The 24,613-nt window shown below is 41.9% G+C and overlaps 2 protein-coding genes across 8 annotated transcripts in view; one reads left to right on the top strand and one right to left on the bottom strand.

The window, feature by feature from the left end:
• The window catches only part of mtor (mechanistic target of rapamycin kinase), a 211,657-nt gene that overhangs the window by 124,773 nt on the left and 62,271 nt on the right, over positions 1-24,613 (bottom strand). For all 7 annotated transcript variants that reach the window (XM_079492652.1, XM_079492653.1, XM_079492654.1 and 4 more), the window contains 3 exons: positions 24,006-24,148; positions 20,598-20,760; positions 20,053-20,198 (listed from right to left, as the gene is read on the bottom strand). In XM_079492652.1, coding sequence (XP_079348778.1) covers positions 20,053-20,198; positions 20,598-20,760; positions 24,006-24,148 — 452 coding nt within the window. The remainder of the gene's footprint in view (positions 1-20,052; positions 20,199-20,597; positions 20,761-24,005; positions 24,149-24,613) is intronic.
• Positions 771-5,209, top strand: angptl7 (angiopoietin-like 7). The gene is made up of 5 exons (XM_079520109.1): positions 771-1,349; positions 2,894-2,994; positions 3,655-3,849; positions 4,022-4,217; positions 4,410-5,209. The coding sequence occupies exons 1-5, from the start codon at positions 986-988 to the stop codon at positions 4,577-4,579; spliced, it is 1,026 nt and encodes a 341-aa protein (XP_079376235.1). The 5' UTR covers positions 771-985; the 3' UTR covers positions 4,580-5,209.

Below are 24,613 nucleotides of genomic sequence, written 5' to 3'. Positions count from 1 at the left end.
AGGGCATGGGTCAAAAAGAGATCGAAGAACGACTGACATAGAAACATAGCTTTTTCAGAAAACTGTCATTTTCAAACAGACATTTTTAGAATCTGATCTCAGGTCAGAATGGGTTTAACACTACAGTACAGTATATACTTAGTTGACCGGAGTCACCCAGGGGTTCTGCTGCTATACCCCCTCCTTTTTCATGGGTTTTCAGGGTTTATGAGGTTAACTTTAATAACCCTGGTTTGCAAACACTTTTTCAACAATTTTTTACACTCTCAGAATTAAATTTAATTTAATTCCGGATTTGGCTGTTGTAGAAAAAGGGTTCTGTTCAGATGGGGAGCCTTTGTTTTTGTTCCTCTGCACCTTCTGTTGCTCTTCCAGGCGCTTTGGGGGAAAGAAGGGGAAAAAACACCATCGCCCTGAAACCTTCAACACCTGACAAGGAGAGTAGACACAGGGGCCGAGCCATTAGGAGAGAGAGAAAGTGAGAGAGGAGGAGGAGGAGGAGGCGAGGTGGAGGGGCAGGAGAGGAGGGGTGGAGGGGCAGGAGAGGAGGGGTGGAGGGGCAGGGGAGGAGGGGTGGATGGGCAGGAGGAGGGGTAGGGTGGGGTGGGGTGGGGTGGGGTGGGGAAGGCCCCTGCCTCCACCCAGGAGGTGGGTGGGGGTCAGCAGCACAGTGACTGGTGTGCACCGGCAGAGAAAAGGGGGAGGAACCCACGTGCTAGAAAATATTTAAGATGCACCAGGCAGAGCAGAGCTTTAGTGAGGAGACAAGACAGAGAGAACGGCTGGTCAACACAAGGCTACAAGAGCTTCTACTGACTGAGGCAGACAGAGCTCCATTCTTCTGTTCTGGGACCTCCAGCACAGCACAGCAGAGTACCTTCTACTGGGATCCACCACTTTTAAACACAGCGAGCCAAAGAAAAAAAACAGAACATTTCTGACGTAGTTGGCTAAAGATCTAGATTTTTTTTTTCTCGCTTACAAAATGGCAAAAGTACATTTGAGCGCATTGGCTTTAGGGATCACGCTGCTCCTGATGGTCGAGACGTGGGCACAGCAGAACCCCAGGAAGAGACAGGCGCTGCCCAAGCCATCCAAGAATCATTGCTGCGATGACGTACGCTCCTTGAAGGTGCAGGTGGCCAATCTGACCAGCATTCTGGAGGAGATGAACCGCAAGCAGGAGACGGACTTGATGAACGTGGTGAGGCAAATGATGGACTTGGATAAGCAGAACCGGCAGCAGGAGGCCCGTGTCACAGAGGCCGAGAGCAAGTACTCGGAGATCAACAACCGCGTGGAGATCATGCAGCTGCAAGCTGCTCAGTCCGTGACCCAAACCTCGACAGGTGAGCCCACCGCTTGGCCGTGCAGCTGTTAATGCAGCAGGTGTTAAAGCCGCAAGCTAGTAGGTACTGCCCGACACGCAAAGCTTTACAGAAAGCAACTGTGGCAATTAGATTCCATTGAGAAGTTATTTCACAGCACTTTGTGTGAAAAGTGTTTTGACTAATAATTCGGCAAAGTAATGACTGTGAAAACTTTACCAGTTCCACATGGCAAAACAGATCCTGCTCCCAGTCACGCTACCCCGCCTCTTTCCTTCTTTCACGTCTGTTCGACATCTGCGACCAGATGCACTTTCCAGGTGTGCAGGTCCTACCGGTGGTTTCTCTGTATGCATGCAGCGCACAGCCATAATCCCCTTCAAAACCAGAGGAAATTTGTCTGAAGCTTGGAAAGTCCTCCTGTCTTTAACGACCAGTCAGTAAACTTTGAAGCTTTGAATGACCATTTCACCTCTTCAAGAAGTTTGTGGAGTGTGGGCTGAAATGTACTACAAGATCTTCTATCATTATTATTAATATTTATTTATGATTTATGGACACACCGCCGAGATACTATAACAAGTTATCCCACAGAAATAATAATTCAGACAAACCATTAATTTCACTGGAATGGGATGCCGTATACAGTATTGTCACAACTAATCTGACAAAATAGGCAAACAATGTCACGTGCAAGACAACGTACATATATATTAGCCACTGGAAAGCTATAATCACGCTTGCAACGCTTTGAATCACAGGCACCAGACAGGCTGATAATATAGATTACAGTGTACACACTTGTCTGGGCTGCTCTGAGGCAGCCAAAAGCCATCATTTGGAGCCGCAGAGCCCCAGTCTGGTGGGCTGTCAATAAAAGACCACCTCTACCTAAAGCCAACATCGACTCCATCAGTCATCTCCACTCTAACAAACCATTAATCAGCATTGGCTGCTGTGGAGAGGACTTAACCAGCCATGGCACGGTTTATTATTTTAATAGCCAATTAGACCTGGTCCTGCAGCCCCAACTTTATTGTCACTGGCAGAAGAGATCACCGAATAGGGGCTTTTTAAAATGACAGAGACACTGTGCAGACAGGAAAAGCAGGCCAGGGAAGAGAAGAGAAGTTAAGATTAGAGTGGAGGTTTTTTCACGTCAGACGCTGTACTCTTTCACTCACACATGCTTTTCTTCCCTCTATTGTGCACAGTAAAACTCTGAGTCGTATTTCAATCCATATATAACTCAGAGAGTGTATACACATGTACCCAAATGGACCCGGTTTGTACACTCTCAGAGTTAAATGAGCACCGCACATTTTACAGTGAGGATTCCAATAGTAGCCAGTGATCTCATAGCCCTCCTAATGGCATCGCCATATGATACCATGCCATGGAACCTAAACAATTTCCTTCTGTTTTGAACTCACTGGCTTTTTGAGCAGGGAGGGACACATTCACAACTGTCCCCTTACTTGAACATTATTATGTAGGTACTTATTAGGTGACTGTGATTAAAATCTCTTTTCTTTCTTTTTTACATTTGTCTCCCCTCCCCGTAGATGCCATGTATGACTGTGCGTCGCTGTACAACAGAAACTACAAGATCTCTGGAGAGTACAAACTGCCTAAGGATGAGTTCCTGGGAACCCCTGAGCTGGATGTAAGTCGGAGCCTTAACCTGAAAAGCCTAATTATTAAAATCAAAGCCTAATTTAAATGTAAATTAAAATTAAAGCCTAGTTTATACTTCATCGTGGGTGAAAAATGCAAATGCACTGCATCACAAGATTCCTTATTTTTGTCAAGAAGTAGTCATTAGACAAAGTTTGAATAATTAGGCTTAAGCTCCTTTGGGGTTCTTGTTGCTATGTACAGTATATAGCAACATAACATTTTTGTTTTTCTGCAGTTTTTAGCAGCATAACATTTTTGTTTTTCTGCAGTTTTTAGCAGCATAACATTTTTGTTTTTCTGCAGTTTTTAGCAGCATAACATTTTTGTTTTTCTGCAGTTTTTAGCAGCATAACATTTTTGTTTTTCTGCAGTTTTTAGCAGCATAACATTTTTGGATTTTTTTTCTTTCTTCAGTTTTTCAGAAAACTTAGGTCAGGATCTAGAAGGTGTTTTTAGGTATTTTAAGGTAAAGAAAAGCAATAAGGTACAACCGCACACTGTGTATTTGCTCGGCACTAGAGTATTGTCTTATTTAATGAAGCAACGTTTCGGTCACTAGGGACCTTCCTCAGGCATGATTTTAAGGTAGAATGTTAGGCTCATCAGCTCAGGAACTTAAAGAACAACTGGATTCCACTGGTTCCAGGTGTTCTGTGACATGGAGAGCGGCGGTGGAGGCTGGACGATGATCCAGAGGCGCAAGGTGGGCCTGACGTCGTTCAACCGCGACTGGAAGCAGTACAAGAATGGCTTTGGAACCATCCGTGGGGACTTCTGGCTGGGCAACGACCACATCTACCGTCTCACAAGACAGCCCAGCATGCTCAGGATAGAGATGGAGGTATGTGCGTGTTTGTTTGAAGCTGTCCCATCGCTAAACTCACACTCGCAAACCTTTCCTCAAAGGCAAAACAATGTCCTTTCAATGTCTGTATTCTCTCATGCACACACTTTTAATAACCAATGAACTTGATCTCTAAACCAGCCTCTTGTCATTCTTTCCCCCGATGCAGGACTGGGAGGGCCAGACTCGCTTTGCAGAGTATGGCTATTTCACCATCAAAAACGAGCTCAACAGCTACAAGCTCTTCATCGCCAACTACAGCGGGAACGCCGGAGACTCCCTGCGCTACCACAACAACACCAACTTCAGCACCAAGGGCAAGGACAATGACAAATGCGTGGATGACTGCGCCTCGCTGCGCAAAGGTTAGCAAAAAAGTGATAAATACCACATTTTGAAGTTCGGTGGTTCCCCCCACTGCACGGTAAACTCCTAACTCTGAGGGTGAACAAGTTAAATGTGTTGGCCTGTCAAGATTTAAATGAATACTGCAATTGAGGATTTTATAGTGTGGCGAACAGTAATTAAGACTAATCTTGGTCCTATCTTTGTCACAGGTGGTTACTGGTACAACTGCTGCACTGACTCCAACCTCAACGGCGTGTTCCATCGCTACGGCCAGCACACCAAGAACTCAGACGGGATGACCTGGTACGGCTGGCACGGGCCCAACTACTCCATGAAGAGGGTGGAGATGAAGATCCGACCGACCAGTTTTCGGCCCTAAAGAGCTTCAGACATTATAGGACCCCCAGGATGAGAATGATACTGTCCGTGCAGCAGTTAGGAGTTGTTCTGTCATGTTTCGGTGGTTGAATGTTGTGTCTTGTGTGATGTGTTTTCACCGTGTTTGATTGTAAATTGTAGTTTGTTTTTTTCGTATATTTATCGTTGAAAATATTTGTTTTTATTTTCTTAAAAGCTTACCACTATTCCATAAGGGCTAACTGGATACGTTATTCCCTCAAGTCTCAGAAGCATTAAGGTGTCAATCACAAAGCCGATCTACAAGCTCACAACGCACCACATCATGACGCATTGTGAGCTTGTAGATCGGCTATTGCCGATGTGCGGCACGGCACATAACTAAGTATAAAACAGGCATAACACAAGCTGACTACAAGCTATAGTGAGGTTATTACAAGTAATAAGACTAAAATCACAAAACATCTATCAGTGTTGTGAATTACTGGAATGGAACTAACCACCCAAACAATTTCCTATGAATTACACCACAGGTTTTATTTGTAAAAAACCTACTGTTGTTGAAAAATGTGTAATTTGTAAAATGTAAAATGTGTACAGCTCTATAATTATGTTTTATGTGATATAAAATAAACTTGTATTTTTAAGAAAACCGATGAGTTTTTTACGTATTTGCAACATTAATTAATGCCACCTTTGAAATACAGAAAACTTTTGGGGAGCTTTGACATCCAATGACAATTGCTCGTGCATTCAATGTCACACACTGCCTCAAGCTATTTGACCTCTGACAGTGTGGTGATCTCCTAACGTCCCGGGGCAAAGGTCCCAGGGCAAATAATGACATTTCAGGATATAAGACCACACACACAATTCTAACAACTGCCACCCAGTTAAACACCAGTGAACCCTGCCTTTAGTACTTAGTAAACAATAGCAGCATTTTGTTAAAAGAAAAATGGTGCTTGTCTGGGAGAGAACATAGTTGTGTCTAACGAATTGGGACATTCCAATGGTTGAATACCCAATAAGACAGAAAGGTCTACGCTAGCCTACATTTAGCTCAAACAAAGTCATAAATTCAGAATTTTAACGAGGTGCTGAACTCAGGAAGAACAGGGTCCCGAATAAAGACTGACATGTATTCATACCTCTTGCAAGAACATCTCAATAAGAATGGGCTTTTCTGTCAAGTCTAATTTGACAGTGACAAATGGCCCGGGGTCATTGTGTTCTCGGGAGCAAGCCCATCCACACAAACCCGTGGCCCCCGGAAGACCAAGCCCAACTCAATCAGTGGTGGACAAAAGGCCTGAGCTTCTCTCAGGAGGTGGAAGGAGTACACTTAAACATCCTCTGTTACACGTTAAAAGGCCTGTATTAAAAAATGTGACTTGATTTAAAGTACAAAACAACTATACTGGCATCATTTCTATCTCTGGGACCCCCAATTTATATTGTAAAATCAATGCTAATTTAACTTTGAGAGCGTAGAAATCTCTGGGTCTCTGGGTCCCCCCTGGAACTCCCTCAAGTACCCCTGGGGGTACTTGAGGGATATATAAAATTGATTTTACAATATAAAATTGATTTTACAATTTTATATTGTAAAATCAATGCTAATTTAACTTTGAGAGCGTAGAAATGGAACCAAATGGACCCGTTAGGGGCTGGGTCCCCCCTGGAACTCCCTCAAGTACCCCTGGGGGTCCCCGGACCCCACTTTGGGAACCACTGACCTGGCATATAGCATTTGGGGTCTGCACAGTGAGTCCAGTACAGCTTATGGTCCCTCAGAGGGATTCTAATGCTTCATGTCGAAGACCTTTAGCTAAGACCTCTGGCCAAAAGCAGCAACTATTTTCTATCAAGACCAACCAACCAATATGCCATCAAATAGATATCCTATCATTTATAAAGGCTCACAGTAAGTAACAGGAACCATGAATTATCTGAAATAAAAACCCATTTAGTGAAGGAAAATAAAATCCAGATTGTGGATATCCTGAATCAAACCTTCAGTATGTTTAAGTATAGCACATTCACCCGAAAGCATGCTTTAAATTTGGTCAGAACAACAACAAGGTTTAAATGGTTGCACTTAACCCATTTTGACCTGAGATCAGATTCTAAAAATGTCTTCTACATCCTGACAGTTTTCTGAAAAATCTATGTTTCTATGTCAGTGGTTCTTCGATTTTTCAAAAATAGCAGACCTACAAGCTCGTAGCGCGCCACGCTACGAGCTTGTAGATCTGCTATTTTTCAATAGCTAAAGCATAACATAATGCTAACACCAAAAGGGGTTCCCGCCCAGAATGGGTACAACTTCCAACTGAAAGCTTCACTGCAGAGTGCAAACTCCCATTAACACTCGGCGTCGTTAAATTAACACTTGGAATTTTGCTTGTTTGTTTGTTTGTTTGTTTTATTTGTTTGTTTCCATCACCAACGTTGCAATATTGCACCAATTGCTGTTGCACACAGTAAAATCCTCAGGGCTCCATTTTCGTCACAGCTAAAGCCCTTATCCCTAAACTTCTTTGCCTTTTCTTTTTACTATTTTGCAAAACATTTTTGAATAGTTCAACTAGCCAATCTACATTGACACGTTGTGAGCTTGTCGACTGGCCATGTTAACTACTCAAAAATGTTTTGCAAAATAGTAAAAAAGGCAAAGAAGTTTAGAGATAAGGGGTTTAGCGGTGACGAAAATGGAGCCCTCAGTGTTCATTCATCTGAGTGTGTGTAAATGCATACGGGTACTGGCTCCATTTATTTAGTACACTATCAGATCTACAGTAAGTGAGCACTGAGGATTTTACTGTGTAAACACTTGGATAGTAGGACCTTAACCCATTCTGGGTTAAGGTCTGTTGGTGTTTCAAGCATTATCTTATACTTTAGCTATTGAAAAATAGCAGACCTACAAGCTCGTAGCGCGCCACCGAGTGGCGCGCTACGAGCTTGTAGGTCTGCTATTTTTCAAAAATCATGAAAATGTAGTGCATATCTTTGAATATAAATTCTTTAAGAGCGAACGTTTTTAACTCAAATCTTTGCTTCTGGGGAGGTCCATGGAACAACATATTTTCAGATGGGGGTCTGCAACCAAATACAGATAATTCTGGGGGTCCTTGACATGAAATATTGAGCACCACTGACATAGAAACATACGTAGGTATTTCAGAATATTTCAGATTTAGAAGACATTTTTTTAAATTTCGACGTCAGGCCTAAATGGGTTATGGTATTGCCCATGAATCAGTCATTTTGATGCTCATTAATTCACCACTCCACCAACAGTGCTCTTGATGCTCATTAATATTATTCACCACTCCACCAACAGTGCTCTTGATGCTCATTAATTCACCACTCCACCAACAGTGCTCTTGATGCTCATTAATTCACCACTCCACCAACAGTGCTCTTGATGCTCATTAATTCACCACTCCACCAACAGTGCTCTTGATGCTCATTAATTCACCACTCCACCAACAGTGCTCTTGATGCTCATTAATTCACCACTCCACCAACAGTGCTCTTGATGCTCATTAATTCACCACTCCACCAACAGTGCTCTTGATGCTCATTAATTCACCACTCCACCAACAGTGAATGATAATAATTCTGATAAAAAGGACATCTGCTTAGGAGAAAGACACTTGGAGTGGATTTATATATAAACAATTGATATGCATTTATCCTCCCATGTAGGAGGTTCAGTGGATCTAAATCATCACACCATCACAAAGCCTGGTTTTCTTAAACGTTGTATTCCTGAGGTTATTTTTTATTCTGCAATATATATTATATATTTTTTTATGGAGGGACAGACAGTAGGCTGACAGGAAATGGGGAGAGAGATGGGGGGGAAGACATGCAGTAAAGGCTGTCGGGATTGGGAGTCGAACCCCCGGCACACTGCCAGACTGGATTACCAGCCAAGGTGCCTGGACCACTGAGCCTTAAGTTAGAATTGTACTCATAGCGGCACAGAGTGCCGCACTATGAGCTTGTATATCTGCTATTTCTTTTAGAAAATCGTGAAAATTTGACACAAATCTTGGAGCTCTGAGCATGTGGGGTTTAACAGCAGATTGACTTTTTGGGGGGACAAAACAGCGTAACTAGTCATTATGAAAGACGGATGTCTCCAAAAATAATAATAATAATTTTCGAGTGATCAAAATAAGCAATTTAGCGTAAAACCCATTGCGCAAAATGCACACGCTCAGAGCTCCGGTGCGCTGGGGCTGGAGTTATGTAATGTTTCACCTCTACCACTCATTCTTGGATATAATAACATGTTAGACAAGACTAATAATGGTGATGTCATATTGACTCCCAAAATATCGTTATGGAGTTATTTGCTTTGCTAATTTAAATTGCCCTGTCTTGAACTAGCATAGGAAACCATGCTAGTTCATGCTGCCTTTACGTATGTAGACTTTCACTATACCCTGTAAACAACATGCAATAGAACCTTTTATTTATCAGGACTGTAGCAGATTTAAATCAATCTAAAAGCGCCCAGCCCTGCAACGCACTGGGCGGGACTGCAGTCCATTTGAGAAGGATGCACTGTTGCTGAAGACGTCTGCAGACTCTTTAAGAAGGATGCACTGTTGCTGAAGACGTCTGCAGACTCTTTAAGAAGGATGCACTGTTGCTGAAGACGTCTGCAGACTCTTTAAGAAGGATGCACTGTTGCTGAAGACGTCTACAGACTCTTTACCATCTGAACAGCATACCAGACTTTATTTGAAATTCCATTTTCATGGTGCCCAGCACATTATGGCTGTGTATTTACTATAAACAGATGTTCCGGAGGCAATGACACCGAGTTCCAGCCAGCCATCAGTCAGAGCGGAGATGGAGACATCAGCATTATGGTTAAAGGAAAACACTTCACCTTGTTTCTCAATCTCCATATATCAGTCCTCACTAAAGTACGGTACAAGTTCTGTCTATTTCCTCTGTGTCTAAGAGGCTGTGGATCGGTCTAAACCAGTTGTTTGTTGTGTTGTATTTTAACTTAGTTTTATTTATGTAATCTGCCACGTACAGTATGAAGCTTGAGTGTTTTAGTTGGTTATTTGTTTGATCATTTTTTGTGATATTGTCATGTTGGTTCATTGTCATTGTTAAATGAATTGTAAAAGTGTCCTGTAAGTCCATATGGGCTGACACTCAATCTGAATTTTCATTTCGTTTCACTTCATTATTCAGACTGAAAGCCGTTCCCACGGCAGCCGTTTCTGGGATGGACGTTGCCAAAGCGGCAGTCTTCTGCGATTGGTTACCAACCAACCAATCAAAATTGTAAGAAAGCAGATGACAATGTCAATCATGTGGCTATGGCTAACCCGGTTGCTAACCAAACAGACAGTCAACGAGCGCTACTAGCATGTAAACAAAAACGGTAAAATATGTTGGATGATGATGTTTGTAAAAACCTGTTGTTTCTGTAAAGAAACTATTCATCATAGGGAGATTTAATAGCCAGATCGATACGGTCACAAGTTATCACAGTGGGGGCAGCCATGTTTGTTGTTTGACGTCATCGAGTGATGGGTTTGATGGCCAATCAAACCCAGCCGTTTATGGTGGTTTATGCTGGAGCCAGGCTATATGGGCTGAGCTTGAATAAAGAAATATCAATCAATCAATCAATCAATCAGGTCTCACACTTACAAGATTTCTCCAAATTGCAGATGTACACGCTTGCAAGCGGGGGGTTAATGCAACAACTGTGTCTACTATTATAGTATGCCAACAATCAAGCAAGAGAAAGACTGTAAATGAATTCAGCCTTTTCAACAAAGGGGTTTATATAACATACTGACCGACCCAGGCAGATCCATGTTCCTATCATTAAAATCAACCAGACATCCTTCTGATTCAAATTAGTGGTATAAATCAAATAAGACATCCAACCCTTCCTTGGGGGATCAGGACACACATCAAGTGGCTTGATCAATGGCTCTCCTCAGCTGTTCTAGGGAAAAGCAGACCCAAATGACGGCCTTGGGTTATTCACATCACCCTTAGAGCTGCTTAACCCATTCTGGACTGAGGTCAGATTCTTCTACATCCTGGCAGTTTTCTGAAAAAGCTATGTTTCTGTCAGCCGTTCTTCGATTTTTCAAAAATAGCAGACCTACAAGCTCATAGCGCGCCACTCGGTGGCGCACTATGAGCTTGTAGATCTGCTAATTTTCAATAGCTAAAGCATAACATAATGCCAACACCAAAAGGGGTTCCCGCCCAAAATTGGTTAATGACCTCAAATAGTGGAAAAGTTTAGTCGAGCATATCAGCCATTTGAAACAAGGTGGAAATGAAGCTTGACGTGCCGGTCCTGGATACGACTCAATGTAGAACACTTGTATTTTTAGTACACTGTGTGCAGACCCATGATCTAGATATCTGAGCGTAATTATTTTAGGCTCAATAATATGTTATTTATACACCGTCGTATAACAATGTGCCTTGCCGAAAATAGCCGACAAGCTACAGTAATCACAATGGATTGTGAGCTTGTAGATGGACAGTTATTTGCGATGACACCGCTGTACTACTTTTGTAGAAAAGGCTTTGGCAACGTCTCGGGACCCCCGCCCCACCCCCTCCCGACCACCAATATAAATTGACTGCTACAATAACCTTAATAATAGAGACAATACGGCCTGGGCCATGGCTCAGTGGTCCAGGCACCTTGGCTGGTAATCCAGTCTGGCAGTGTGCCGCGGGTTCGACTCCCGATCCCGACGGCCTTTACTGCATGTCTCTCTCCCCATTTCCTGTCAGCCTACTGTCTGTCCCTCTATAAAAAATATAAAATAAAAGGCAAAAGCCACAAAAAAAAAAAACATTTAAAAAAAAAGAAAAATAGAGACAATACACCATAAATAAATACTGAAACCATCATCATTAGGGAAGGTGTATGCATGTACTATGTGTACTATATGTAAATTCTTCATTTCCACTTTACAGACATTCAGTTGCAAAAAAATAATAATAATTTGGGGACCCCCCAAAATAATTTGGCGACCCCTCGAGGGGTCGCGACCCACGGGTCGAGAACCCCTATACTAGTCAACTAGTAGCAACAAGGTCGACTAGTGGATTTACTAGTCAACTAGTACCAACAAGGTCGACTAGTGGATTTACTAGTCAACTAGTACCAACAAGGTCGACTAGTGGATTTACTAGTCAACTAGTACCAACAAGGTCGACTAGTGGATTTACTAGTCGACTAGTTGCTTAATGCCCTGCGCTGTACCAGTGTTGATTTCGACGACTAAAACTAAGACAAGAAATGTTTGTCGACTACCTTTTCCCCACTGACGAAAACAACATGGAAACTAAATAAAAAACTAACCTATGACGACTAAAACTAAATGGAAACTAAATAAAAACTAACCTATGATGACTAAAACTAAATGGAAACTAAATAAAAACTAACCTATGACGACTAAAACTAAATGGAAACTAAATAAAAACTAACCTATGATGACTAAAACTAAATGGAAACTAAATAAAAACTAACCTATGATGACTAAAACTAAATGGAAACTAAATAAAAACTAACCTATGACGACGAAAACTAAATGGAAATTAAATAAAAACTAACCTATGACGACTAAAACTAAATGGAAACTAAATAAAAACTAACCTATGATGACTAAAACTAAATGGAAACTAAATAAAAACTAACCTATGACGACTAAAACTAAATGGAAACTAAATAAAAACTAACCTATGACGACGAAAACTAAATGGAAACTAAATAAAAACTAACCTATGACGACTAAAACTAAATGGAAACTAAATAAAAACTAACCTATGATGACTAAAACTAAATGGAAACTAAATAAAAACTAACCTATGACGACGAAAACTAAATGGAAACTAAATAAAAACTAACCTATGACGACTAAAACTAAATGGAAACTAAATAAAAACTAACCTATGACGACGAAAACTAAATGGAAACTAAATAAAAACTAACCTATGACGACTAAAACTAAATGGAAACTAAATAAAAACTAACCTATGACGACTAAAACTAAATGGAAACTAAATAAAAACTAACCTATGATGACTAAAACTAAATGGAAACTAAATAAAAACTAACCTATGACGACTAAAACTAAATGGAAACTAAATAAAAACTAACCTATGATGACTAAAACTAAATGGAAACTAAATAAAAACTAACCTATGATGACTAAAACTAAATGGAAACTAAATAAAAACTAACCTATGATGACTAAAACTAAATGGAAACTAAATAAAAACTAACCTATGATGACTAAAACTAAATGGAAACTAAATAAAAACTAACCTATGATGACTAAAACTAAATGGAAACTAAATAAAAACTAACCTATGATGACTAAAACTAAGACAAGAAATGTTTGTCGACTACCTTTTTCCCACTGACGAAAACAACATGGAAACTAAATAAAAACAAACCTATGACGACTAAAACTAAGACTAAATAATATATTGACAATTTCGTCAACAAATACAAACTAGACTAAAATGTTAGGAAGGGACTAGTGGACAAGAGATCCAGTATAAGTCATTTTACAGAACAACATGAAAACTAAAATCAAAACAACGTATAAATCAGGCTTAATGTTTTTTTGTAGCTCAAGACAACATCAGCTACCACCAAGACAACTACACAACTTCTGTCCACATGGTTAAAAATCACATTTGTCCATTTAACTGTGAGAGGGTAAAATGGATCCGTAACTGGAGTTACAGGAGCAAGGCTCATACAGCAAGGCTGTATAGAGCGTCGCAGTCCCGCCCCCTACCATGGCCCAGGAAATGATTCTCCGTTCATTTTCTTCATAGACATTTCAAAAAGTATTTATTTAAAGACCCTTTAAGCCTCGTACAAAGCCAACTCTTGTTGTGACAAATCATGACAACAAACACAATTTTTTGTTGTTGTTTTTCTTCTTTGTAATTATTTGTTTGGTCCAAAATATTGTGTTTGTTGTCATGATTTGTCACGACAAGAGTTGTCTTTGTACGACGCTTATAAGGTCTTTAAATAAATACGTTTTGAAATGTCTATGGGAAAAATGCATTGGGAACTATTTCCTGGGCCTGGCGTCGTCATGAAAGGGGGCGGGACTGCGACGCTCTATAGGGCTAAGCATACAGTCAAGCTCCAAGCTAAATCATGAGTCAAGCTCCAAGCTAAATCATTTGGTTTGACTTGATCCCAGTCCCTCGTACGTTTCATTCATACGGTGTACCCCGGCATGTGAACCAGGAGGAGCAGCACCGAAATCTGAACCAGGAGTAGCATCAAAGTCTGCTTTCTTTCTACTAGGACAGCGAGGGAGAGAGAAAAAAAGGAAAAAAAACAAGAGCATTTCCATCTCTTATAATGTCAAAAGAACCTTACTCCGATTGCAAACCCTGAAATTCAATATGTACGGGAAAGAAGAATAGGAAGAGAACAGGCCTCTGGAAACCATGCCAAGTTCACCTGCAAGAGGCATGAGTCAGTACCGCTGAAGTAGCAGCAGTGACGGTGCTTAGCCCATTCTGGGCCGGGAACCCCTTTTGGTGTTAGCATTATGTTATACTTTAGCTATTGAAAAATAGCAGATCTACAAGCTCATAGCGCGCCACCGAGTGGCGCGCTACGAGCTTGTAGGTCTGCTATTTTTGAAAAATCGTAAAAATGCGGCACAAATCTTTGAATATATGTGACCAGATTTGACTGAGAGACTGCCATCGCGCAAATTCCAGCTTTTCACCAGAGGAGAAAAGTTATTTTTTTAGTTAATAGCACAGGCAGACTCTTCACATACTAGAGCATGTCTGAAATAAGTGTCAGAGCTGAAATCGACATGTAAATATGAAATAAATGCTTAAACATGTAGCTAGGTGTAATGTTAGAGACCACAGAAGTGAACCTTTCAAGCCTGTTTTCTCATTTCGACGTCAGGCCTAAATGGGTTAGTGTCATAAAAAAAAGCCTAAGAATGTGTGCTTCTGATTCCTCCACGGAAGGAGAGAGAGAGAGAGAGAGAGTGGGGTTTTTTTGCGTAGCGCTTTCTGCTGTGCACCACAATGCTAGATCTTTTTTATGTGAAATCCTGAAGAGGTGAGAACCAGATGGAGGGATGGAGAACGCCGCGGCACTGCCTCCCATCATTCATCATCATCAAGGCCCTCCTGAGAAATTGAAAACAGACCCCCGGAGAAACACTATTCCAGACGCTCGCAGAGATGAAAAGGAGGCGCTCGTCCAATTAGATGCCTGGAAAACAGATTTCTTCATACGAGTGCGAGCGCAGAGGTGAGAAGAGGCGATGGAAAAGATGATTGTGGATATCATCGCTGTCGAGCAGAAACCATGTATCTCCATTCTTTTTTGTTTTTAGAATTTTTGAATATATTATTATTTTTTTGAATCCCATACATTTACTTACTATGGAATGTTATGTCATCTTATTGTATTTTGTACTTTTTGTGTTTTGTAGTGCAAAAGTAGCGAAAATAGCTGTTCAAACTGTATGAGCAGATCTGCTAGATCTGCTATTTTCACTACTTTTGAAAAGTTTGAAAGAAATTTCAGCCTCACACCTGCCCAAAATAGAGACGCCAGGTGGTAACATGTTTTCTAAATATTAACCAGCTAATGAGTAAATAACTACACTGGATGCATTTGAACGCAGGTTTTTTTTTTGTTCCTGGAAAAAATATGAATTTGGACATACAAGTTTCCACCCGACAGGGACGATATTATGAAAGCGTTATATAGGAGGAGGATGTGTGTAGACAAGCACTTCTTCATCTATAATAAAAATTAAATTTCTGAGTGGTCATCCAATGGTCCCTTCTAAGTAAAGGATTGCTATACACAAAAGCACCCGCCAACCTCAATATTTACCAAGCATGTGTAGACTACAGAAGATTAACCCATTCAGGGCTGGCGTCGCAATTAAAAAAAAAAGTTTTATAAATCATGACAATTTTCGGAAAGATTTGAGGCACATTTTAACGATTTTTCAAAAATAGCAGACCTACAAGTTCATAGCGCGCCACTCGGTGGCGCGCTATGAGCTTGTAGATCTGCTATTTTTCAATAGCTAAACTATAACAATGTATGTAACCACCAAAAGGGGTTCCCGCTCAAAATGGCTTAATGGAGGTTCAAGTAATGCATCAATTATCTGTAGAGAATTATAAAGATGCTGATCAATCTCTGTTACTATAGGGGTCTAAGGCCATTCTAACATTAGACAGACAATATTCTTTACTGTCAAGACTTGCTCATTGAGCTTTTGATCAAGATTAAAAAAAAATGCGTAGGCTGCAAATAGCTTATATATTATACAATTTGCATTTGGTTGAGTGCAAGTCAGCTTTGACTGGTGGTAGTTCACAGTTATACTTCCATAACAAGGGGAGTAATTGAGCCACATGGCTCATCGCAAACCTTGACCTTTGTCCACCAAATTGCACCACCTGTCACACACTGAGCTAACCCTAATAAATGAGGTCTCCGGGCCAGGTGTTGTGAATCCATCCATGATGATACAGTGGCCTCATTACAATAGTTTTCAGGGTCCACTAATAATGTGACATTACAGTGAATAGTATTTATTGTATTTACTATGAAATGGTGCATTTCCCGTCAGTCAGTCATGACCATATATGATGACATCACATGACATCATCAGGAATGGAGATCCCTTATATGGGAATTCCCATACAGAATAGGGTGCATTTTGCATCCCAAAATGCAGTTTATAGTTAAGGGACGCAATAAAACAACGACCTCTGCATCCACGGGATGCACTACTGTACTATTTTTTATTCTAGTTTATTTTGCTAGCTTTAGTTATAATAATACTTTCTTCTTCTGTTTTCTACATGAATATAACCACATTATAACCATATAAAATGAAATGAGAGTTAAATGCTGCAATTTGGAAAAAAAAAGAAATGGCAAAATATGACTCATAAAATGTCCCTGGCTGGGACTCATCTAAAAGACCATCCCTGCATCTCGGGATTACATTGAAACCCTATTTACATCACTGCCCATATATGGAGATCCCTGATGTCATCAATATTGGCCAGCAACTCTACATCTCACCTCAAACCCTTAGATCTCCATATGGAGCTGATCTGTTCTGACATTCCATATGTTGATCCTTCCCCATCCATCCTTCCTGTTCGATGTCTCCCTTTTGACTGATACCTTGACTGATACCTGCCCATTTAAACTCTAGAAGTTATTAGTGCAGCCGCGCCCGACAGCCTGGCGAAAACTAGAATTCTCAACGAAAACTAGAGTTCTCAACAGGCCCGAAATTAAGTCTTGGCCCTACCTGGGCCCTCATCAAACCCTGTACACTCAAGACACAGCCCCCGCTGCCACCCTTAGATCTCCATATATGGAGCTGACCTGTTCTGACATTCCATATGTTGATCTGGCTACATCAAACCCTGTACACTCAAGACACGCTCCATATATGGCCAGTACAGAATTCATTCCATATGTTGATCTGACCCCAAGCACCAGCACTCGCCCAGCAGTCTGCTGTCACCTAGGCGGATGCGTGCACGCGACCTCGCCCTTTCTCGCCCTCAGGCGTCTTACTGGTTATCATAAGAACATGATTCAATGACGAGCACAATCTCAGGTTTTGGTTAGATTTGAACAGATACTGTACACTTAAAAAGGTAATAGGCTTGATTAGCAGCACCTGCAGTAAAAGGTTATATATGAGCTACCCCTTGCTGATTCTGAGTTACAGTACAGTGTGCCAAAGGTTTTATTTCTATGCAGCAAAAATATTCAAGAAGCTCTGTGCACTGTACATTCCCTATATCCAAATGATAAAAGTAAATCATATTTCACCTCACCTATTCAGTGGTTAGTTATTCCACTGTTAACACATTTTATATTATTACCGCACGTGCAGAGCCCAAGACGTCTGTGGACGTCTTTGAAAAAAAATATATATATATATATATATATTTTTTTTTATTATTATTTTTTTAATCAAAAAAATCAAAACAATGATTTTTTTTTAATACGTGGTGCCAAAGTTAGTGTTTTCGCCATTGAGAACGCATTTGGCGTTTAAATTAAATAACTCAGAAACTATAAAACATTTCAAAGTAAAAAGTTCCAGCATGTCTCCACAGTCAGCTGAATTATAAAAAATGTGAATGGATTTTCTAGGTGAAAGTGATTTTTGGGCAGTTTTGCATGGGCTCTCAATGTGTTAAATGATTGAAACAAAACATTCCACATACAGTGGATATTGAGTCATGATCTGACAAGGACTGTTATTTCAGATCATTTTTCATAATCCATTCTATAGTCTTTGAGAAGCTAGCTGTGTAAACTATTCAGTGACGATGTATTATTCTGTCCAAGATGATTAAGCCATACGACGTTCATTCAGTCCTTGGTTTCCATGCATTAAATGTTGCACGTCAAAATATACATGACGAGGGGATTTAACCCATTTTGGGCGGGAACCCCTTTTGGTGTTAGCATTATGTTATGCTTTAGCTATTGAAAAATAGCAGATCTACAAGCTCATAGCGCGCCACCGAGTGGCGCGCTACGAGCTTGTAGGTCTGCTATTTTTGAAAAATCAAAGAATGACTGACATAGAAACAAAGCTTTTTCAGAAAACTGTCAGGATGTAGAAGACATTTTAGAATCTGAGGTCAAAATGGGTTAACAGGGAATTGAAGACATTTCATAATGATGAATAATGTCACAGCAATACAGTCATTTAGCCTGCACTCTGTCAACATTTACACTCAGTCAATGATGTGAGTGACATATGCCTGCTTTGAACAACTCAATGTCTGGCATTTGTTTTTCAGAGCCAAGTGCCACATTCCACCAATGCAGACACCAGTGAAATGGCCCTCTAGAACTTCAGGTTTTCAACTTTAAGAATGCTTAAGCGTAATGAGCTCAGCCATAAACAATCAGCCGTCAGCTGCCCATTTACTGCTACATGAACATCTACAGTATTCACTAGACCAACATCTCTTAAAGGAGAATTCCACACTACAAGGCTTTCTTACCTTTCTTTGGCTATTTCCCCTACCATAAGCCCTACATGAATTGCATTGAATGGGGCTATGGGGTGTTGTGCAAATTCGCTTATTTCCATCGCTCAATTTCTTTTTGTATATATCCTCTCTTCATAATGTAAATAATATCCCAAGCGGCACACTTTATTACTTATTTCGATGGAAATAAGCAAATTAGCACAACACCCCATAGCCCCATTCAATTCCCATTCAATTCAATGCAATTCATTGAGGGCTTATGGTAGGGGAAATAGCCAATAAGTAGTTTTTGCACAAAAAAACACCTGGACCTCTTTGATGACGACTACAAAGAAAGGTAAGAAAGCCTTCTAGCATGGAATTCTCCTTTAAGTAGAGCCTCCATTGCTGAAACTGGGAGTAATCAATTTGTTTATTTAATAAACAATTGCAATTCAATGTCTTTAGGGCAGTCCTTCGAATCTTGATGTCACCAGATGTATATGCGTAAGCAGTCTGGCAACGCAAAGACTATTTATGCACTAATAATTCACATTATCAATACTATTTAGCGTTGGCAATTAGTTATTTTAGGACACAGGATCAGGGCCCACTTCAAAATGTTGAAAGTGGGCTGCATGCATTTTGTTCTATATTGAATAAACCTGGGATCAATGGAACTAGCATAGTACTTTAAGTTCCTCTTTATCGGTATCACAATGAAAATGTCAATGTTAATAAATAGTTTTAAATTTGAACGTTATCATCATAGCATTTTGCCAATAATTTGGCACTTGCAATATCCTCACGGCCCACAGGTTGTGATAAACGTAGACGCCCTTTCCGGCTCTGGAGCGTACAGTATGTGCTCAAGGGAGGGAAAAACATTCCCCAGATTCCTTGCGAAGCACCGTGGAAGCATGAGCGTGAGTCACAGAGCGCATGTTCGGGTCTGATAAGTCCCGGAAAAGATGCGCTGTGATTGGCCAGTGATCACTTGAGTGACAGCGTGACGTAACGTGCCTTCCACACTTCCTGCGCACCTCCGTCCCCTCTTGCACACATTATGGCTCCAACGAACAGCAACGCCCAATGAGGCATCTATTTTTGAGTGGTGCAACCACTCCAAGGAACAGCAATGTCCGTGTTAACCTACCTATGTGTTCATGTGTCCGTTCACCTACCTATGTGACTATGAGCACCAGTACCAATGAGTACCAAAAGTGGCGCTGTTGTGCCAGAAACAGAGAGAGAGAGATAGTGCTGCACTGTTGCCTGCCAATGAGAGACAGAGAGGGGGGGGGGGGGGGGGAGTTGCACCACTCAGTTCACACAGGTGTGTTTTTTTTAAATATCTATGGTTGGGATGGTGTGCTTTAGGAAACTCTGTATAGTCAGTGTGTTTCGTTGGGAGCTCCTTACCTGATCAGAGACTCCAGGATCTGCGGCGAGGGACCCTTCTGGAACTCCAGCTCCTTGTAGTGCAGAGCCTTGGCATAGGCACGGCACTTGGCTGCTCTCTCGCCCAGGAGCACAATGCCGTTATCGTCTCTCAGAGGCAGAGGACCCTGACCCAGAGAAAACACAACATTTACAACAAAAGCACACCTGCTGTTGTATGTATAGTGATATTGTATAGTGATATTGTATAGTGAAATATATAGAGTGCAAAAAGACCACATTACACTACGTTGTATGTTAACCACTTAAGCCCTAATTTATACTTTGGCGTATGATGAATAGCGAAAACGTCGCATTGTGGCACATCATGAGCTTGTAGATTAACATTTCTCTTTACTATAACAACACCTAAGTGCCAAAAAAAAGGTATGCCAGGTTCAAAGTGGTTAAAAGTTTGGCTTCCACAACGTCAAATCAAACTCCATATACCTCTGCCAAGGCTACAAAAAGAACAAACTCCTGCCATGTCTCAAAGTGGCCAGTTTATAGTGGGTTTCATTGCCAACCTTGTCACTGTGCTCCATGAACTCTGCCAGGTTGAGCAGCGTCTGTGTGACCTCGGCGATGTCCTGCGAGGTCAGGGCCAGCGCGATGCTGAGGATCAGCTCGTCTTGCTGGTCCTCGCTCAGCTCCGACCAACACGACAGGAAGGCAGCGTTGAACAGGTCCCTGGAGAAGAATGACACACATACACACAGTACACACAGTGACACAGGGTCTCTTTTGATGCTATACAATGCTAAAAGTCCCTTAACAATCCCTATACCCAATAGTTAACAAACGTAACAGGCATGTTATTTTAATGAATGGTGTAGTTAATACCAGAACATAGGCCATTATTACTGTGCATTAAATGGCCAACATCGTAAACACATTTAAGCGAAGAAGAGAAATGAGAAATTAGACGTTTGCCCGGCCAGGACCCAGACTATTGAAAATAGCAGATTTTCCACTACAAGTGGAAAGTAGCAGATCTGCCTGTTGTGAGCTCGTAGATATTTTCACTACTTCTTCATTTGTTTTCAGTTTTCTAATTTAAGAATCAAGAATCAACTTTATTGTCACATCATGGTTTTAAGTAAAAGAGTGGGTGAAACTAGCAAAAGAGTGGGAGCATGGTTCCCATCGTGTCATTATTTATGGTATTAATGGAATGAAATTCATGAAATCATGAAATCTACATGAAAAATCTTGGGGACCACCGTTGTGTGGGGAGGGGGGATATGGGAGTGGTGTGGGGGGAAAAGCTTGACATTAAATCATGACTGTTAAGGGCTTCATTAATTTGTTAATTCGAGGTGAATTAAGTCAAGCCCTTAACAGTCATTATTTAACGGAGATATGCTAGTGGTCCAGAGCTCAGAAAAGATAGAGAACCACTGACCTATTGATTCCTTTCCCATGGGTGACCCCCATTAGATTGTCTTAACCTTCCATATCAAACTCATGTCATGTTAACTGATTCATCGCAACTTATGTATAAGCGAGCAGACGCAGGCCATTGATTATGGGCATGACTCAACCAGGCAGACCCATGACTCATCCAGTACACTTTCCCTTGAGATGCTAACTCCCTTTTCTGTGGAGGTTTTTGACATCAGACTTCCCAGTAACTGACCACATTGAAGCGTCATACATCACCAGGTAAATTAGTGCACTGTTTCTCAACTAGTGGTCTTCACTTTCCTACATTACTAAATGTATGGTCAGGGACCACATATGTACAATACCTTCACCTTCACGGACCACCAGTTGAAAACCCCTGAGCACTAATCAATCTCTCTAGAGCGCTAATCACAAAGATGCTAGTGAAGGACATGCTGATAATTAGTTTTGTGGAATGAGAGGGATTCTGTGTGCTCTTAGCAATTGTGGAATCTGAATACAGAGTCCCATCCCATAAAACGTGACCACTCCATTTTAAAAGCCCTATAAGGGGACTGCACAAGATCTCAGCAAAAGCCTAATTAACTGTCCCAAAGCTGGCTCTAACCACAGTCGCATGGACGGCACTCACTGAATCTTATGTCGCCATGACCTGCGAGTTGATTTATTGTCGGCTAGCTGAGCCAATCAAGGTTATTAAGTATTATTCTTAAGTGCCCGGTTTTTGAGCAGTATCCTTTTAATATAATGATCTACTCCAGTGAAGAGAATAACAGAATTGTCTGTATTTTTCCCCCAGCTCAACTATTGATTTTTGTCAGTCATGCACGTCCCTAAAACAAAGCAATTTCTGTATTAAAAAATATACTTCCCACCGTAGCACCATTGTTATTCCAAACCATTGACCATTGGGCGGCGGTGGCTCAGGGGTAGAGTGGCAAGGTTGCCTGTTCGAACCCGGGCTCCCCCAGAGTTAGTGTCGAAGTGTCCTTGAGCAAGACACTGAACACCAAATTGCTCCCGATGTGCTCGCTAGTGCATGGTTTCTTCCACCATCGGTGTATGAATGTGTGTATGAATGGGTGAATTGATGCACAATCTATGTAAAGCGCCTTGGATAAAGGCGCTATATAAATGCACCATTTACCATTTACCATTTATTGACATTACCATTACACACAATCAACAAAAATGTTTCTCGGTCGGCAAAAACTAGGCTCTGGCTCTTTCTGCAATGCATGCTGATGTTGTTCCGTTTAAAGGTGTACCAACTTTCTGTGTGTCCCAGGATGACTTTCATCCCTTTCATTCTGTGTAAGAGATCGGTTTGCAGAGCAAGCGTGCTTTTTTCAGCAACCGCCCTGCTTTAACGTTCATGAAAAACTGAACTCATTCACACCTGGAAGCCTCCCAGGAGAACCAGTCGTCCGCTGGCCATTAAACAACTCAACTCTGAACCAGTTGGAGGTTTGACTGTCAGGGCCACCTCAGTGGTAGTCGAAGTCACAGGCCTGACTTTATATACTGTTTTTTTTCCAACCGCTGCCTCACATGTTATTAACGTTTCTGTATGGCCCTCTTAAAATGTGTCAACAGAACATTCTCTATGATGTTTGAAAGCTTAGGTTAGACATAATATATATTAAATCGGACCTTAAAAAACTAAAAAAGCTGACATTTCATAATGGAAAGTACTCCTCCAGTGCGAACTGGCGTGGAACTTTATATTCATACGGGGGACACTGAGGCGCTGCCGCTGGAGCAGTCTCACTGTGATGTGAGCAGGAAGAACGGAGGTCGAGGGATGAAGTAAGGACAGAGGAACATCAAGAAGCAGAGAGTACTACTACGTACCTGGCCAGTGGGATGTAGGTCTGGGCCAGGGACCAGCATGAGGAGTACTACGTACCTGGCCAGTGGGATGTAGGTCTGGGCCAGGGACCAGCATGAGGAGTACTACGTACCTGGCCAGTGGGATGTAGGTCTGGGCCAGGGACCAGCATGAGGAGTACTACGTACCTGGCCAGTGAGATGTAGGTCTGGGCCAGGGACCAGCATGAGGAGTACTACGTACCTGGCCAGTGAGATGTAGGTCTGGGCCAGGGACCAGCATGAGAAGCAGAGAGTACTACGTACCTGGCCAGTGGGATGTAGGTCTGGGCCAGGGACCAGCATGAGGAGTACTACGTACCTGGCCAGTGAGATGTAGGTCTGGGCCAGGGACCAGCATGAGGAGTACTACGTACCTGGCCAGTGGGATGTAGGTCTGGGCCAGGGACCAGCATGAGGAGTACTACGTACCTGGCCAGTGGGATGTAGGTCTGGGCCAGGGACCAGCATGAGGAGTACTACGTACCTGGCCAGTGAGATGTAGGTCTGGGCCAGGGACCAGCATGAGGAGTACTACGTACCTGGCCAGTGAGATGTAGGTCTGGGCCAGGGACCAGCATGAGAAGCAGAGAGTACTACGTACCTGGCCAGTGGGATGTAGGTCTGGGCCAGGGACCAGCATGAGGAGTACTACGTACCTGGCCAGTGGGATGTAGGTCTGGGCCAGGGACCAGCATGAGCGCAGGGCCGGAGACGAGGACTCCTTGAGGAGCACCACACTGAGACGTCTCAGCCACTCCAGCCAGTCGTCTTTGGACACCTTCCTGGCCGCACCCCAAGCCTGGCGACGCAGGTGTTCGTTTTAACTCAAGGGTGTAAGAATATGACGGAGACGATACACACATGTCCAGCTCCAGAATCACACGGGAGTCCAACATTGGGAGGAGTCCAGTGTAGCAGCCATAAAACACACTGTAGGGACACTGGCAGTGTCCCTATGATGTGTTTTTTGGCTGCTACAAGTCAAGTATTCTACTATAGTGATCCTGAAGCTCCTGAAGGACCCCCAGTTTGATATCGCTGCTGTCCAGAAGAACTTGTATTTATTTTTATTTAACCCATTTTGACCTGAGATGAGATTCTAAAAATGTCTTCTACATCCTGACAGTTTTCTGAAAAAGCTGTTTCTATGTCAGTCGTTCTTCGATTTTTCAAAAATAGCAGACCTACAAGCTCGTAGCGCACCACTCGGTGGCGCGCTATGAGCTTGTAGATCTGCTATTTTTCAATAGCTAAAGCATAACAT

The sequence above is a fragment of the Electrona antarctica genome (assembly GCF_951216825.1).
Source record: "Electrona antarctica genome assembly, chromosome: 2".
Taxonomy (NCBI): domain Eukaryota; kingdom Metazoa; phylum Chordata; class Actinopteri; order Myctophiformes; family Myctophidae; genus Electrona; species Electrona antarctica.
The sequence above is the reverse complement of the archived record's forward strand: the minus strand, read 5'-3'. Positions and strand labels throughout refer to the sequence as shown.